The sequence below is a fragment of the Miscanthus floridulus genome, chromosome 11 (genome assembly GCF_019320115.1).
Source record: "Miscanthus floridulus cultivar M001 chromosome 11, ASM1932011v1, whole genome shotgun sequence".
NCBI lineage: Eukaryota > Viridiplantae > Streptophyta > Magnoliopsida > Poales > Poaceae > Miscanthus > Miscanthus floridulus.
The window spans coordinates 69,788,223-69,802,555 of NC_089590.1; the positions used below are offsets into that span (position 1 = coordinate 69,788,223).

General features: G+C 48.3%; 1 protein-coding gene and 1 pseudogene across 4 annotated transcripts; both read left to right on the forward strand.

Moving 5' to 3' along the window:
• The first annotated feature begins 340 nt into the window (after positions 1-340).
• LOC136493714 (FCS-Like Zinc finger 6-like) lies at positions 341-1,925 on the forward strand (annotated as a pseudogene).
• Positions 1,926-2,668: 743 nt separating this feature from the next.
• On the forward strand, positions 2,669-5,279 carry LOC136494766 (uncharacterized). Of its 4 annotated transcripts, none has more exons than XM_066490943.1 (7): positions 2,669-3,481; positions 3,716-3,758; positions 4,122-4,186; positions 4,512-4,625; positions 4,730-4,791; positions 4,938-5,068; positions 5,178-5,279. In XM_066490943.1, exons 2-7 carry the CDS (start codon positions 3,740-3,742, stop codon positions 5,237-5,239), a joined length of 453 nt encoding a protein of 150 aa, XP_066347040.1. In that variant the 5' UTR covers positions 2,669-3,481; positions 3,716-3,739; the 3' UTR covers positions 5,240-5,279. The 4 variants fall into 4 exon arrangements, with proteins under 4 accessions (XP_066347040.1, XP_066347038.1, XP_066347039.1 ...); XM_066490941.1 differs by having other exon boundaries at positions 2,669-3,034; positions 3,400-3,481; positions 4,938-5,279; XM_066490942.1 differs by having other exon boundaries at positions 3,716-4,391; positions 4,477-4,625.
• Positions 5,280-14,333: the final 9,054 nt, after the last annotated feature.

A 14,333-nucleotide genomic window follows, 5' to 3' on the forward strand; every position in this document is an offset into this window, starting at 1 on the left:
TCAAGAGAAGTTTCACACGAGCGTTCGAAACGGCCGCAGGCCGAACAAAACCCACGCGCCCGAGCGGCCGGGCCCAATCCCCAGGCGCAAAAGAACGCTCGAGAAAAACAGAAAAAGAAAAACCCCGGAAAGCAGAGGCTTCCTCTTCTCGTCGAGCAAAGCAACCCTTGGAGTCGAGCCGTGCCTAGGTGGTCCCCACGGGGCAGCGGATCCCACTAACCAACACCGCCACGCGGGCCCCGCGGTGGACCCACCACCCACCCTCTGGCCCCTCCCTACGCTCACTTCATAAAACCACCTCCACCTCCTGTCTCCCCTTTAAACACACCCGATACAACAACACACCGTCCATCTCTCCCTCCCCCCTCGCACCGCCGCGCGGACACGAACACGCGAGCCACCGAACCGGGCCGAGCCCGATCGCACCGACGAGCCGCGCCCCCGGGGCGGGGAGGTGGATCCAGGGGCGGGCTCTTCTTCACCGCCGCCGATGGACTTGGGCCTCGGCGGCGCGGGTAGGACCGGGGGCGGAGGAGGGGGCCGGAGCGGGAGCGGGGGCGGTCGGGACAGCCCGTTCGCTCTCGGTAGGGGGCGGCGCGTCGGCGGCGGCGTGGACCCGGCTCGTCAGCTCCGGCGTGGAGGACGAGCTGGTGGCCGCGTCGGGAGGAGGGAGGACGCGCGGGGGCGAGAGCGGGAGGGCTGCCGCAGGGCCACTTTTTGGAGGTCTGCTTCCTCTGCCGGAAGCCCCTCGCCAGCAACCGCGACATCTTCATGTACAGGTTCGCCACTCTGCCACCGCCATGGCTACCGCTACCTGGCCTTGTTGTGCCGCTCGTTTTGCTTTGCGCTTGTTGGGGGGAATGGTTTTGGAGTTTTCTGCAGCGGAGCGGGTCCCGTGGTATGGACGTTTCCGACATCTTTGGAAGGTGTATTTTTCCTTGGAAGAGCAGGAAATTTGACTGCCGAATCGTCTGCCGGAAAAGTGGGAGTTCGAACGTCCAGCCCAGATTAATTAAAAAAAAGTACTAGTAGCATGGAAAATTTGGTGAGAGCTCTTTTTACTTTTTCCGATGTGGTGTTGGTGCGAAGTTTTTGTCATCCTTGATGTGTTCGTTCAGGTTGCTTTTGCGCGTGAATCTATTAAATTCTTGGGACCCAAAATTGGTGCGCTTATTATTTATGACCACGCCGTGAGTTCCTGCCAATTTACTACGGAGTACACTCTTTTGTTTGTTCTTTATATATGGAAATGTTGGTAATAATCGGAACAGGCCCTTCGCTGCTAAGCACGGGAGCTTTATGGGTTTGTTACCTGTGATGCGGTAAGGCAGAAGTAAAATATAGTAGTACGCGTTGGGTATCGTCAGGTCCATGAATTTGTGGGCAGGTTGAAGTTACTAGTGTTCAGTTCCATGAGTTGTGTTGTCCCCTTTTTAAATTTCAGCCATGACACTGGTCTAATGGTTCTGTTGCACGAGCACAAGTGGTGCACATTTTTCTCTTAAAAAAAGTGGTGCAGGCATCCAAAGACGTCTATTCTTGGTACTCCCTCCATTCCAAATTATTGACTTTCTAATATTCTTGGAATGATAAATAATTTGAGATTGAGGGAGTACGATACTACTGCTTGGGGTTTTCATGGCCTGCTAATCTTATGGGGGTGGGTGGCCTTGTGTCTCTTGTGCAGAGGTGACATCCCCTTCTGTACCGAGGAGTGCAGGAGGGAGCAGATCGAAATGGACGAGGAGATGGAGCGGAAGGAGAGCACCCCCAAGAAGGTGGCGCCGAGAGCTGCATCCCCCAAGGACGTGGAGTCCCCGCCGAGGCCTCCCAAGGCCAGGGCCGGGTCAATCCTTGCCGGCTAACACACCGTCAAGAAAAGCTCACAAACGAGCTCGCGTTTGTGCTCCCCCTCCCCAAAACCAAGAGATCAGATCGCCCTCGTACCACCAGGAACTACCGCTACAGTTACGTATATGGGTTTGTGTTTTTTGTTTAAACCCCTTGCGCCATTGGTGGCGCCGTGACCTACTCAGTGTCAGTCAGTGCCTGCCGGCCTGCCTACCTGTATCGCTGATGGTGTATAGAGACGGGAGGAGAGGAGAGCGCGCTGGTGTCTAGGCTGCATGCATGCAGCTCTTTGCGCTGCTGTGTCGTTCGTTGTATCATGTATGGGTGTTTCTGGTCTTCGTTTTAGGGGATTTTTGTGAAAAAAAAATCTCTATGTGCTACGTAGTAGCAGTAGTTGTTGATGGTGTTAGGCTTAAGGTTTTCCCTACTGCTGATGATGAAAAGTTGAAAACATATGGCTACAGAAGAAATAGACATCTGAATGGACCCTTGTGTCCGTGACTAGCTCCTGTATCATCATCTATCCTGCCTTCCTTTTTTTAAGCGAGTCTCGGTGTAGAGTTTCGTCTGGTTGTTTTCAAAACTGCTACGTCGTATAGAATAAAATGAAACTTGGATAAAACATACATTTTTGATGGAAAGTTTTATTCCATAGTTTCATCTCTATCTCTACTCCTATAATACACCACTTCAAATTATCTTACGACCATCAAACAAATCCCACCTCTACGGTCACGGCCTAAACTACGTCTAAAAAGACCACATTAAAAACGTACACACGATATTAACTCTCACTCGTCCTCTCTGCTTACTTAACCATATCCGACGGCGCTCCTTCTTTGCATCTGCACAGCTCCTCACGCCCGCGGCACGCATGCACGCCGCACGACAGCTCAGTCCCCGTGAAGGCCGCTTCGAGTCCTGCGAAGCCGCATCGGCGGACCTGGGCCGAGATCATGGCGGCGGCACGGGAAGGACGGTGGAGGAGGCGAGGAGCGGGTGCAGGTCAGTGAAGTCGCGGTGCGGGGAAAGGACGGGGAGCCACTGGAGCGGCCCGAGCTCGAGGCACCAACGCCGCGCTCACCGTGCGGGAGGTGTTGGTTCGTGTGCTCATGTCTCCGATTTTTTTTTCGGTGGGCCGTCGAAGTGAAGGAAGTTCCATCTAGAGGACGAATCCATGGAGGTACGAACGGATGTGCCGACTGCCGACGTCTCCGCAGACCTAGCCGCCGCCACGCCCATCTCTACCTGCTCCACTCGAACCGCCTTCCTCGTGCTCCACTTGGCTGGCCTATGTCTTTGCCATCGTCCTGGCAGTCCCGCTTGGTGCGTGCGTTGCTGCTGGGCCTCAGCGAGGAGTGATGTGTCGCGCTCCGCCGTCGTCGTGCTCGGCGGTGACGGGATCTGGATCCATATCTGCACGCTGCTCGATGAATAATAAGCACATGATCCCCTCGCCGGCCAGACTCTCCGCTCTTATATCGGTAATGTTTTTTTGCTTGGTTCATTGCTGACTCGATTCGGTTGTTTTGATGCACATTCTGGCAGAACGCTGATAGGATCCCGTCCGAGGTAACCAAAGATTGCGATTCTTCATTTCTTTAAGATGAGAATTTCATTTCTTACACAGGTAAGATCCATCTGTATTTTTCACTCTTTTGCAACAAAGTGAGTTGCGCAATCTGCTTCATTAAATGGAGCTCTGGCACTTATGAGCAGCTCTTAAAAAATGGGAACATAAGACATTTGTACAAATTTAATGGTTCAAACAAATGCAAAAAAATAGGATAGAACGATCAGCGCAAAACTAATTTTGTTGTTAAGGGTTAGTAACAATGATTTGTTTTTCTTTTTTGCTTAGCAGGAGCAAGCAATGTTTGTGTAGCAAATGCAATGTTTGATTTCAGGTTCGTCTCGAATTTTTTTGTCCATGTAGATTTCTTTTCCAGTAACCTTTCGTCAGAACAATAAATTTTGTCAGACATCAGTCTGTTAGTTGTATCCTCGCTAACCAGTGTAGAATAATCATGTTTGTAGAAAAAATTCACAAACTTTCTCCAAGGGATAAATTATTTGTGTCCGCGACCATTGTGCTCTGGTGGGAAGTGGTCATGGATATTTAAACTAGAAGCTTAGAAATTGACCTTATTGTTTGCAAATAAACTTTGCAGCATTTTTTTTTAAAGTGCTAAAAATGATATGAGATTCAACTGCCATTTTTATTTTTTTCTCTTATCATCAAAGAAATGCTATGATTGTTCATCGTGCAGGTAAGAAAATTCTTATGAAAGAAATGGCTGAGGGGGCAACAACAATTTACCACATATGTGTCACGGTTAGTTTCATGATTTAGTTTTTGAAAAGCTTCAAAAGTATAGGTTCATCATCAACGCACAGTTGCTTTAAGATTTCCAGTTATTTAGTTCATAGATGGTTATACAATGTTCTTATTTTGTCTTCTTACTGCAGGGTGTTGCTCAGTGTGTTGGCTATATATATTTGTATCACATCTATGTGAAATATCTGAATAATGAAAATAGGTGTCTCATTTGCTGTCGAAATAAAATTAGTGGAACTTTTCGGTCTCCTATTTCATATTAACTTGGTGTGTTCATGACAACGTAGATTGCCTGGTTTGAACATTATACAACTTGTGGCAGCTTGTGGAAGAGGTAATACTGCTAGGACGGCTATGGATCGCGGAGGTGGTGGTGCCGGGCATGGACGTGGACGAGCTGCACCTCCTACTCCGGCACTGGAGGGAGTCGGCCGAGGTATGGAGATGGGTTTCGTGGTCAGTCACAATTGCGTGAGTAGTTTTTTGTGAATTCTTGAATGTAACAATAACAAATTTTGGTCTGCTTATGTTGTTTTGCAGATGAGGGGGCAGCCGTCCTTGCTGCCAAGCGTGTGGAAGCAATGGCCCGAGAAGCCACTGCTGTACGGAATCGGCACCCTCTTGGACATGAGATACCTGATACTTCCATTAGATTAGAATTTTTGTTACATGCTTTAAAACTGAGCCTGCATTTAAAATAGGTAATGAACACATCACTGATGGTGTGAGAAAATCTTGTCAACGACAGGTACTGCTCTGGTTCTCAGGCTTCAAAGCATATGAGAAATGGGAGCACAGCATCGACAATATCGTCGGCGACGCGTGCACCATTCTTCTGCTCTTTGGTTCTGCGAAGAAATCATCTAGCCAAAAACAAACGTAAGTGGGCGGAACTTGCAGATGGCCAGTTGCTTTGTTTAGTAATATTATCTTCATTTCCAGTTGTTTCTGGTTTCCGTTGACCTAAATTTTTTTCTGTATTCTTCAGATGATGTTATAGAATTGCCTAGCGGCTCATATGCCATTTTTGTACTCTTTTCCTCTATATAGGTAGTTGATGTACAATATGAAACTGTGCATTTTTTTTTACTTTCCCCTCCGAGACGTTCTCTTCCCACATATATTGTTTGACATATGAATGCTGAATACATCTTGCAATAAGTCTCCCGGATGGATGGGTGCATTCTTGAATATATTTGTTGCAAAAGTTATGTCTGGTAGTAGGCCCCGGTCGGCAAAAGCTGTCATCTCAGACAAGATTTTGGACTTGCAGTTGTCTGAAATGTCAGTTTTTTTGCTTAAGTGTCATGCCACAATTTATTTGTTGCACATTTATATAGGCTGATTACGTGGGGGGTACAGTAATATGGCATGAGTTCACATGGTTTTGTTAGATGCTCATGAGATCCGGTATGGATAAGGTGATAGGCTAACAGTGTGATAGACCAGGTCATATATCTATCTATTGAAGTAATCACATGGATGACTTAGACAGAACAGGTAAAAATTATTTCTCTCAGTTGATTATTTCTATCAATTGAGTTTGTGTTTCTTTCATAAGTTGATTTATATTTCAGTTTTATGACTTATTTTTTTATAGATGTTACCGTAACGTTAGCACGGGCAATATACTAGTAGACATTTAATTCCACGACTCATAGAGAGTTAGTTTCATTCCATAGTTTCATAGACATTTAATTCTATGACTCATAGAGTTGATAATTGTGCTATGAGAGTTTCATCCCATGAAACCTAATTCTTCTCTCTCTTCATTAAAATGTTGCCATGTATTCAAAAATACATATGTGGTAGGCTATTAAATGCAATTGAAACTCCAGTGAAACTCCCACCGAGACTGGCCTAAGGATCTTCGGCAAGTCCTGCTTGAGAACCAGCTAATTAGTGTTGTTCTAGGTCGATAACCTACCTCCAACGGTTTTTTTAAGGTTGGTGCTGTGCAAGTTTAAGTGTGTGTGGCATGTGCCATTTATTACTGCTTTTTTTTCAAAACGACGGGAGCCGTTAGCTTAACACTCCGCACTAGTTTTCGGTTGGCCGCTGCTTCAGCGTAAGAACATCAACCCTGAGAATGTCTTCGAAGTTGGTCGACATGTAATAAGCAAGCAAAATACCACCAAGAACACTTAACTGCAATGTAGGCATAAGAACATCAACCCTGAAAAATGTTTTCGGAGTTGGTCGAAATGTAATAAGCAAGCAAAATACCATCAAGAACGCTTAACTGCAATGGTACAGTGATGATGTTTCGTACTACTACTGGTAGTGCGTAGGATTTGACTAGGAACATGGAGGCTTTCGCTTTTACCCTTTTGGTACACGGAGGCATCAGCGAGAAACGGCGCGGGAAGCAAAACCTGAAGAGGGCGTTCGGCTGGTCAGGTTTTGGCTGGTTTTGGATGATTTTGGATGGTTGAATAGTATTTTTTGAGAGAGAATAAGCTAAAATAAGCTGAAACAAGTGGAAACGAGCCGAGACCCTACCAGCCGAACGTATAAAATTGTTAGTTCGATCTCCACCAATTGGCCCAACGGTTAATTGGGCCTTTAAATCCGCGCCCTGATCGGGGTGCCCAACCGCTCCATAGTTGGTGGGCCTTTGTCGCACAACATCATAAAAAGGAAGGTGGGGGTCGGGGCACAAGGCACGAGAATCACCTGCGTCGCCAGACACCCCACATACACCTCTAACCCTAAGCCGATCTAAGTGAGGAGGCGTTGCCAACGACGGGAAGCACCGCCTGTAGGGTCGAGATGACGACTAGAGGGGGTGAATAGTCGCTTCTAAAACTTAATCGCGCCGGCTAACCGAAACAAGCGCGGAATTAAAACTATCGATATAGCCAAGACTACACCCCTCTATCTTTGTTCTCTAGCACTTCGCAAAGATCCTAATTAAGCAACAAAGGTAACGGGCTAGCTAGAGCTCACCTACCCAATTCTAGGAGCAATGTCACACAAACCTATGCCACTAGAAATTCAAGCAATGAGGCAGCTCCTACACATGCTAGTAAGCAAAAGCACAAAGCCAACTAAGCTCACTAGCAATGCTCAATAACAAAGCAACCAATGCTAAATTAGAGAGCGCAAATACTTAGCTACACAAATTAATCAATGTGACTAACAAGGCTACACAAACCAAATTAGCCACGCAAGGGAGCTACTTCTATGCTACACAAGCAAGAAGGTAACTAGTGAGCTACACAAGCTAACTAATTACAAGAGCAACTACACAATCACAATGTATATAAAAGTAATCACAAGTTTGTGTAAAGGGATTGCAAACCAACGGGAAGAATAAGGTTGACACGGTGATTTTCTCCCGAGGTTCACGTGCTTGCCAACACGCTACGTCCCCGTTGTGTCGACCGCTCACTTCGTGGTTCGGCGGCTAATTGGCATCACCCGCCAAGCCCGCACGTCGGGCACCGCAAGAACCTACCCTAAAAGTGAGGGTAGCTCAACGACACGTTCAACTAGTTGTTGCTCTTCGCGGCTCCCGTGGGGCAAGCACAATACCTCTCACAAAGCTCTTCTCCGGAGCACCGCACAAGCTTCTTGCGGGCTTCGACGGAGACCACCACCAAATCATCTAGGAGGTGGCAACCTCCAAGAGTAACGAGCACCACTGGCTTACAACTCGATCATCTAGTGCCACTCACTGCAACCTCACGATGCAATTGCACTAGAATCGCTCTCTCACACAATCGGATGATCACTATCAAGCATATATGAGATGGAGGGCTCCCAAGCACTCTCAAGCATGGACACAAAGTCCCCCGAGGTGCTCAGCACAAGCCATGGCTGAGACCACCTTCTATTTATAGCCCCATGGGCTAAACTAGCCATTACCCCTTCACTGGGCAAATTTTGGGACGATCGGACGCTCTGGTCAGATCGACGGACGCCCCCTGCCGGTGTCCGGACGCTCTATGCCATCCACGTGCCGCTCTGCTTTCAACCGGAGCCGCCCGAGCTCAATGGTTAAGTTGCGACCGGATGCTGCACAGTGAATGACCGGACGATGCTATGCCTGAGTCCGGTCGTTTCCAGAGAGCTCCCTGAGCCTCTGTTTTGCGACCGAACGCGTCCGGTCCACCATGATCGGACGTAGACCAGCGTCCGATCAGTTCTGTGCCCGTGTGCCTAACTCCAGCGCCACCTACATCACCATACGTCGGCACTGACCAGACGCAGACCCTGAGCATCTGGTCACTCTTCGCGCCAGTGTCCGGTCACAAGACCAAGACCGCGCGCTCACTGCTGCCACTGACCGAACGCGGGACCCAGCGTCCAGTCACTATGTGACCAGCGTCCAGTGCACTCTGTGAAACCCTATCTTTTCTGTACAGGGCACCGGTGGCACCGTCAGACTGTCCGCACTCTACAGGCGGACACTCCACCGGTGGAGTTTCGAACCTTTCTCGCCTCTATTCCATCGCCGAGTTGATCCACATCAACTCCAACTTCATCTCCTTTGTAAATGTGCCAACATCACCAAATGTACACTACCATGTGTATGTGTGTTAGCATTTTCACAATCATTTTCCAAAGGTTTAGCCACTCAACTTGCCACGCCACTCAATCCTAGCGACGATGCAAAGTTAGATCACTCGAGTGGCACTAGATGACCGATATGCAAACAAGCTTGCCCCTCTTGATAGTACGGCCATCTATCATAAACCCGGTCATCAACTTCTCTACATACATATGACCGGTGCAATGAAATGCCCTAGGTTATACCTTTGCCTTGCGTATTTCATTCCATCTCCTTCAATGTCGATGCAACACAGGCACCAACATGATCAACAATGATATGATCCACTTTATATCATCACGTGATCATATTGGTTCATCGATCTTGACTTCACTTGCTTTTCACCATTCCCTTCGTCCATCAGCGTCAAGTCTTGCTTAAGCTTCACCGCCACGTGGTCCATCGCTCCAAAGCCTTCAACTTGCCCTTCACGCTTGCAACTGGTCCATCAAGCCAAGTCATGTCTTGATCTTCTCCACCTTGATCACATGACTCAATGTTTGTCTCATTTGCAATGAGCTCCTTCATCATCACATGTGTGAGCTTTGCAACATCTCCAAGCCATTTTCACATTCATGGCATATGTTGCTCACACACATGTACCTATGGACTAATCACCTGTGTATCTCATAAAAAACACAATTAGTCCACCTAGGTTGTCACTCAATTACTAAAACCACACAAGGACCTTTCATCGCCACCAACCAACACCGCCACTGCACCGCCACCTTTCACCGCCGGCGCCTCCACCGATTCTCCACCGAGCACCGTGATGGCTAGCTCATCTTCTACGAAGGCCCCACCCACATCCCACTCTCTCTATTTCCTCACACTAGGCCATGTTCTAAGGTTTACTATTTCATCCAAATGTCAGTGTACATGCTAATCTATGGCTAGTGGATCCTGTTATGTATCTATCAATGGTATCAGTCGTCTAACTAGGCGTAGATCTAGCTTATCGAGGTAGAAACCCGAGTAGAAGAATGTAGAAGGAGGGGACTCGATCTGTCAATCGGATTAAACCCTGAACCCCTAACCCTAGAACGAATGGATGGAAGGGGGAGAGACCTACCCGATTTCTTTTCTCGCTACCGTCACCACGCATTGCGTGGGAAGGAGCTCCGCCGCCGCCTCATCGGCACGCAGGGAGAAGCCCCACGGCGGCGCCAGATAGATCTAGGGTTTAGGGCGAGCCCACCGTAGCCCGTGTGGTGGTTTAGGGCACCGTCACCCAATCCGCTCGATGGCTGCGCGCTCAGCCTAGGGCGAGCACGCACGCCGACGAGGGGATCGGTGGCGGCGCTGCTCCGCACTCCTCTTCTCCGACGGCGCTGCGGGCGGCTATCAGAGCTGCTGCGCTGAGCGTTGCGGCAAAGAGAGAGAGCGTAGGAGAGAATGAAATTAGGGTTAGGGCTCTCGGGCGCGGTGAGGCTTTTTATTCCACCGAAGAGCGTGGATGGCCGTCGGATGACTGCAAATGACTACGTTTCGCTGGACGAAGTTTCTGCCCAGGCGGGATTCAAAAATCCTGGCCCAAGCCCAGGTTGTGGCCTAAGACATGGGGTAGCGTAGCGCGAGTAAAAATGGCAACGGGTAAAATCTGCGCGGATATAGGAATCACAAACCCGCACCCGCGACAATATATCTGTGCCCGCGCCCGCCACCCACCACGGGCAACACTATGTGTGGCAGAACCGCCTAATCTAATGTCTCCCTAGAGTGCTCGTCTTCCATTAGACACTAAGCACTCAAGGGAGAACATTAAATTACTCGGTTCCGTCGCACACACCTTAGGGGAGAACACGCAAATCCACATTTTTGCCATTAGGATCACAAATGAGAGAATAAAGCTTACGTCATTTAAGCCATTTCTTACATCAATTTTAATACAACATCAGAGTATAATATTTATTATTATAATAGCATAATGTAATCATATTATCAGAGTTATAAATAGTTTAATTGAACAGCAGAATATAAATATGTGATCAGAATTACAGCGGAAATAAAGATCTAATCATGACATGATGAAGTATTGATATATAAACTATGACAATAGATTATGAAACTTTCATTTATAAAAACATTTGGTGAGAGTTATAAATAATAACTATGATCGCATCGTAATCCTCTCTGAGCCCACTAGGAGGAATCCATACACAAGGGTTAGCTCTAGCCTCCACCTGTCACCTGCAACAGGGAGGATAAAACCCTGAGTACTCAAATGTACTCAGCAAGACTTACCCGATAGGAGAAAAGAAAAGACTCTAAGGATATGCAAGGCTATTTGGCTTATGGGTTTATTGCATTTGTAGGAAGCATTACTAAGCGTGCGCCCTTAGATTCAATTTTTATTAATAGCCGCATTGGTTCATTAACTAACCATTCTATGTAAGCACATGTGCTACTTTCAAGCAGGTGGTAAGCAATCATATTTCCTTTCTCCGTCTTTCATCTTTTAGTCCTTACTACGGTGCTAGAGTTAAGACAAGTCGTACCAAAACGCTGGTGATTCGTGAATCAATGCCCCCAGCTGGGTACCCCCAAAAACACACGCCCCGCTTGTACCCAAGGCACAAGCAGGACCAACCCATCACCCTCCTATCCTAGGTTCCTAGGTCTCCGTCCAAACTGGGACTCCAAGCCCCGCCCCTGAGTCTTGGACTCAGTGCGGTGCAAGGACCTCCTCCACCAAAAAGAAACCCTAACGGTCAGTCCAAAAAGAGCCGGAACCTACGACAAGAGAGCAACAAGTCTTCCAAGCGCCCATATCCAAGCATATGCTCGGGATAATAAGTGTGTGACTTGCCTCGAGTCTTATACAACGGTCGGTCCTTAACTGACATAGACAGACAAAGCAGAGTAACCAAGCTATGCCCCGCGTCCACGGCGACACAACTTCTTACACCCACCAATACCCAAACCATATCCCCGCCCGGTCACCAATTTCCTTTCCACCATTTATATTTTCCAAGTGATAATAATCTAGTAATATATTTCCTATCTCTCGCGAGTGATAGACAATCACTCGACTTCTACCGGAGTCCTATAGCATAGCATTCTACACGATCCTGTAATACTAGTAAGACTCATAGGATAAAGATATATATATATATATATATATGCAAGTGGGTTTCATTCAACTCCTTAAAACTTAATGCACAGATATGATTTAAACTGTAGAAAAGTAGGGGTTATGCACCGGGGCTTGACTGAATAAAATATAACCAAAAGATAGCATTCCATCTTCGTGACATGATCCCTGGCACCATCTTTTTAGCTACTCCAGTTGATACCATCGATCCACCGTCGTTCCTATTATGATATGTATTGATGCAAATGCACAGATGTAAATAATCAACGACAGCCGAAATTCTTAGAAATCCAATCACGCTTCCAAAAGTATCATTTCTTCAGCAACTCCCGATGACTCCGTGATCCATTGACATCCCTCCGTCTACGTTGAACTCGCAATACTCGGCAAACAGACACAAATAAATATTCACATAAATTTAAATGCATTCCACAAATTATGAAACTTTATGGATAGGTAGGGTTTGATTTTAGATGAATTTAGGAAGAAGAAGTGACGGAATCGGAGTTAGCATAGTGTAGATATTAATTGTGCAAGGTGGCCGCTAATTAATCACTAGGAGAGAAAATGAAACGTGATTAGTGGCCACGTGCTGCTGCTGGTTTATTAGAAAGGGAAAAATAAAGAAATGGGTGGAGTGGATTAATGGCTCATGACTCTTGACCTTACGTGTATAGGAGCCGAGTTGGTTCTCGGCTTTGCTACTAGCACATGGCGTAGGACAAGCTGTTGTTGTGGACTAAAACAGAGCAGAGCGGGTATACAGCTAGGACTCTTCGAGAGAGACACAGAGCTCACCGGGCGTTCATGCTCCACAGCTCGTCCACCATGGACAGCTACTAGACCTTCGCCTGATGACGATTCTGGCCATGACTTCCAAATCCAAGGGCATGGGGAGGTAGAGGGGAGGTTGAGGATGTATGGGGACTATCTACCTTGGTATATTGCAGCTCAAGGAAGGAGATCGATGGGGCACTCTTCTCTCTGCACGAATAGAGGAGGAAGGAGAAGAGCGAGGAGTGGGCGGTTACAGAGCTGAGCGGCTCAGCGTGGTTGGCGTGGTAGCTACGGCCATCATGGCCACAAGCGCAGGCGGTAGGGGTCCGGGGTGGTGTAATAGAGCAGGCCAGGGCTGAGCACCTGGAGCATCGATGGGTCCACGCTGCTAGATCCGTACACGATGAGATTGCAGTAGGTGGCATTACAGACAAATCCACCATGACCGGGGCATGGCTCAGAGGAGACGAGCACCGACAAGGTGGAGACGCTGGCCCAACGCGAGTGGGTGCGGGCAGCAGAACATCGGCGGTGGTTGCTCGCGAATAGGGTGCTCGCCATGGCGGCTGCGACAGCAGCACAACCACGACGGGGACGTGGCATGGGCCAGCGTGGTCAGTAGGGGGGCCGAGGGGCACGCACGCGCATGTGAGGAACCGAGCGACGGCAGCAGCAGTCCGTGATTGGAGGCGACATGGTGCTACGGTGGCGCGGGGGAGCAGGTGATGCGGTGCACGGTAGTGCGGTGGCCGAGCGACAGTGGGCAGTGCGGTGGTCGAGCGACGGTGGGGGTGACCTTGATTCGATTCTTCGGCATGGTCGTCCGCGAGAGGCGCGACAACACGGGCGCTAGATGTTGCAACGACGGTGTAGCCATGGCGTCCTGCGGTGTAGCGGCAGCCGAATAGGAGGGGTGCCGGCGCTACACGCGGTGGAGCGGGGGAGAGCGCCAAGGGACGAGAAGAAGGGAGCGGGGCGGGACTGCGTGGCTCGGCTTGGAAGAGCCAGCAAAAATAGAGGCAGAGAGGACAGAGGAGAGCGGCACAGAGAAAAAGACGAGGAGACATGAGCGAGCTCGGTTACTTCTTAAACACGATGGTAGGACGGCCTAGCCCAACATGGCCGACAGGGTGTGCTGGTTGGCACGGACAAGACCGTGGCCTTCATTGCAGCAGAGACGACGCGATGAAACGGGCAGTCAAATAGTGGCGCTCGCATAAAAATATCGGACGCGACGCAAGCGAGGGAGAGGGAGCAGCGGCACAACGATGGGACTCGACGACGCGGTGCGACGCAAATGTGAACAGCGATGCGTTGTCGGCACTCCAAAAGATTTAAATCCTATCGACCACCATCCCTAAACATTTCACGCGATAGCTCCTACTCTATACCCAGCCATAGAACAAAATATTAAGTGTTATGTAATTATTTTGCGCAAAACAATTCACCACAATTAGCGATTTAAAATATAATTTCCGATTTATATTGTTGACGCGAAAAACTGGTTTTTAAATTTTAAAATCCGAGAAAATCGGTTCGGTAATTTTTCTTAGGCCTAAATCGCGGTGCTAAACAAGCCCATAACACCAGAGGTGTTACAACCAACCCCCCTTAAAAAGAATCTCATCCCATGATTTGAAGCAAGAACCAGGAGAGGGAAAAACGTGGTCACATTCCGTAGATCAGGGATTACACGAAAGATTACACGACTTCGAATG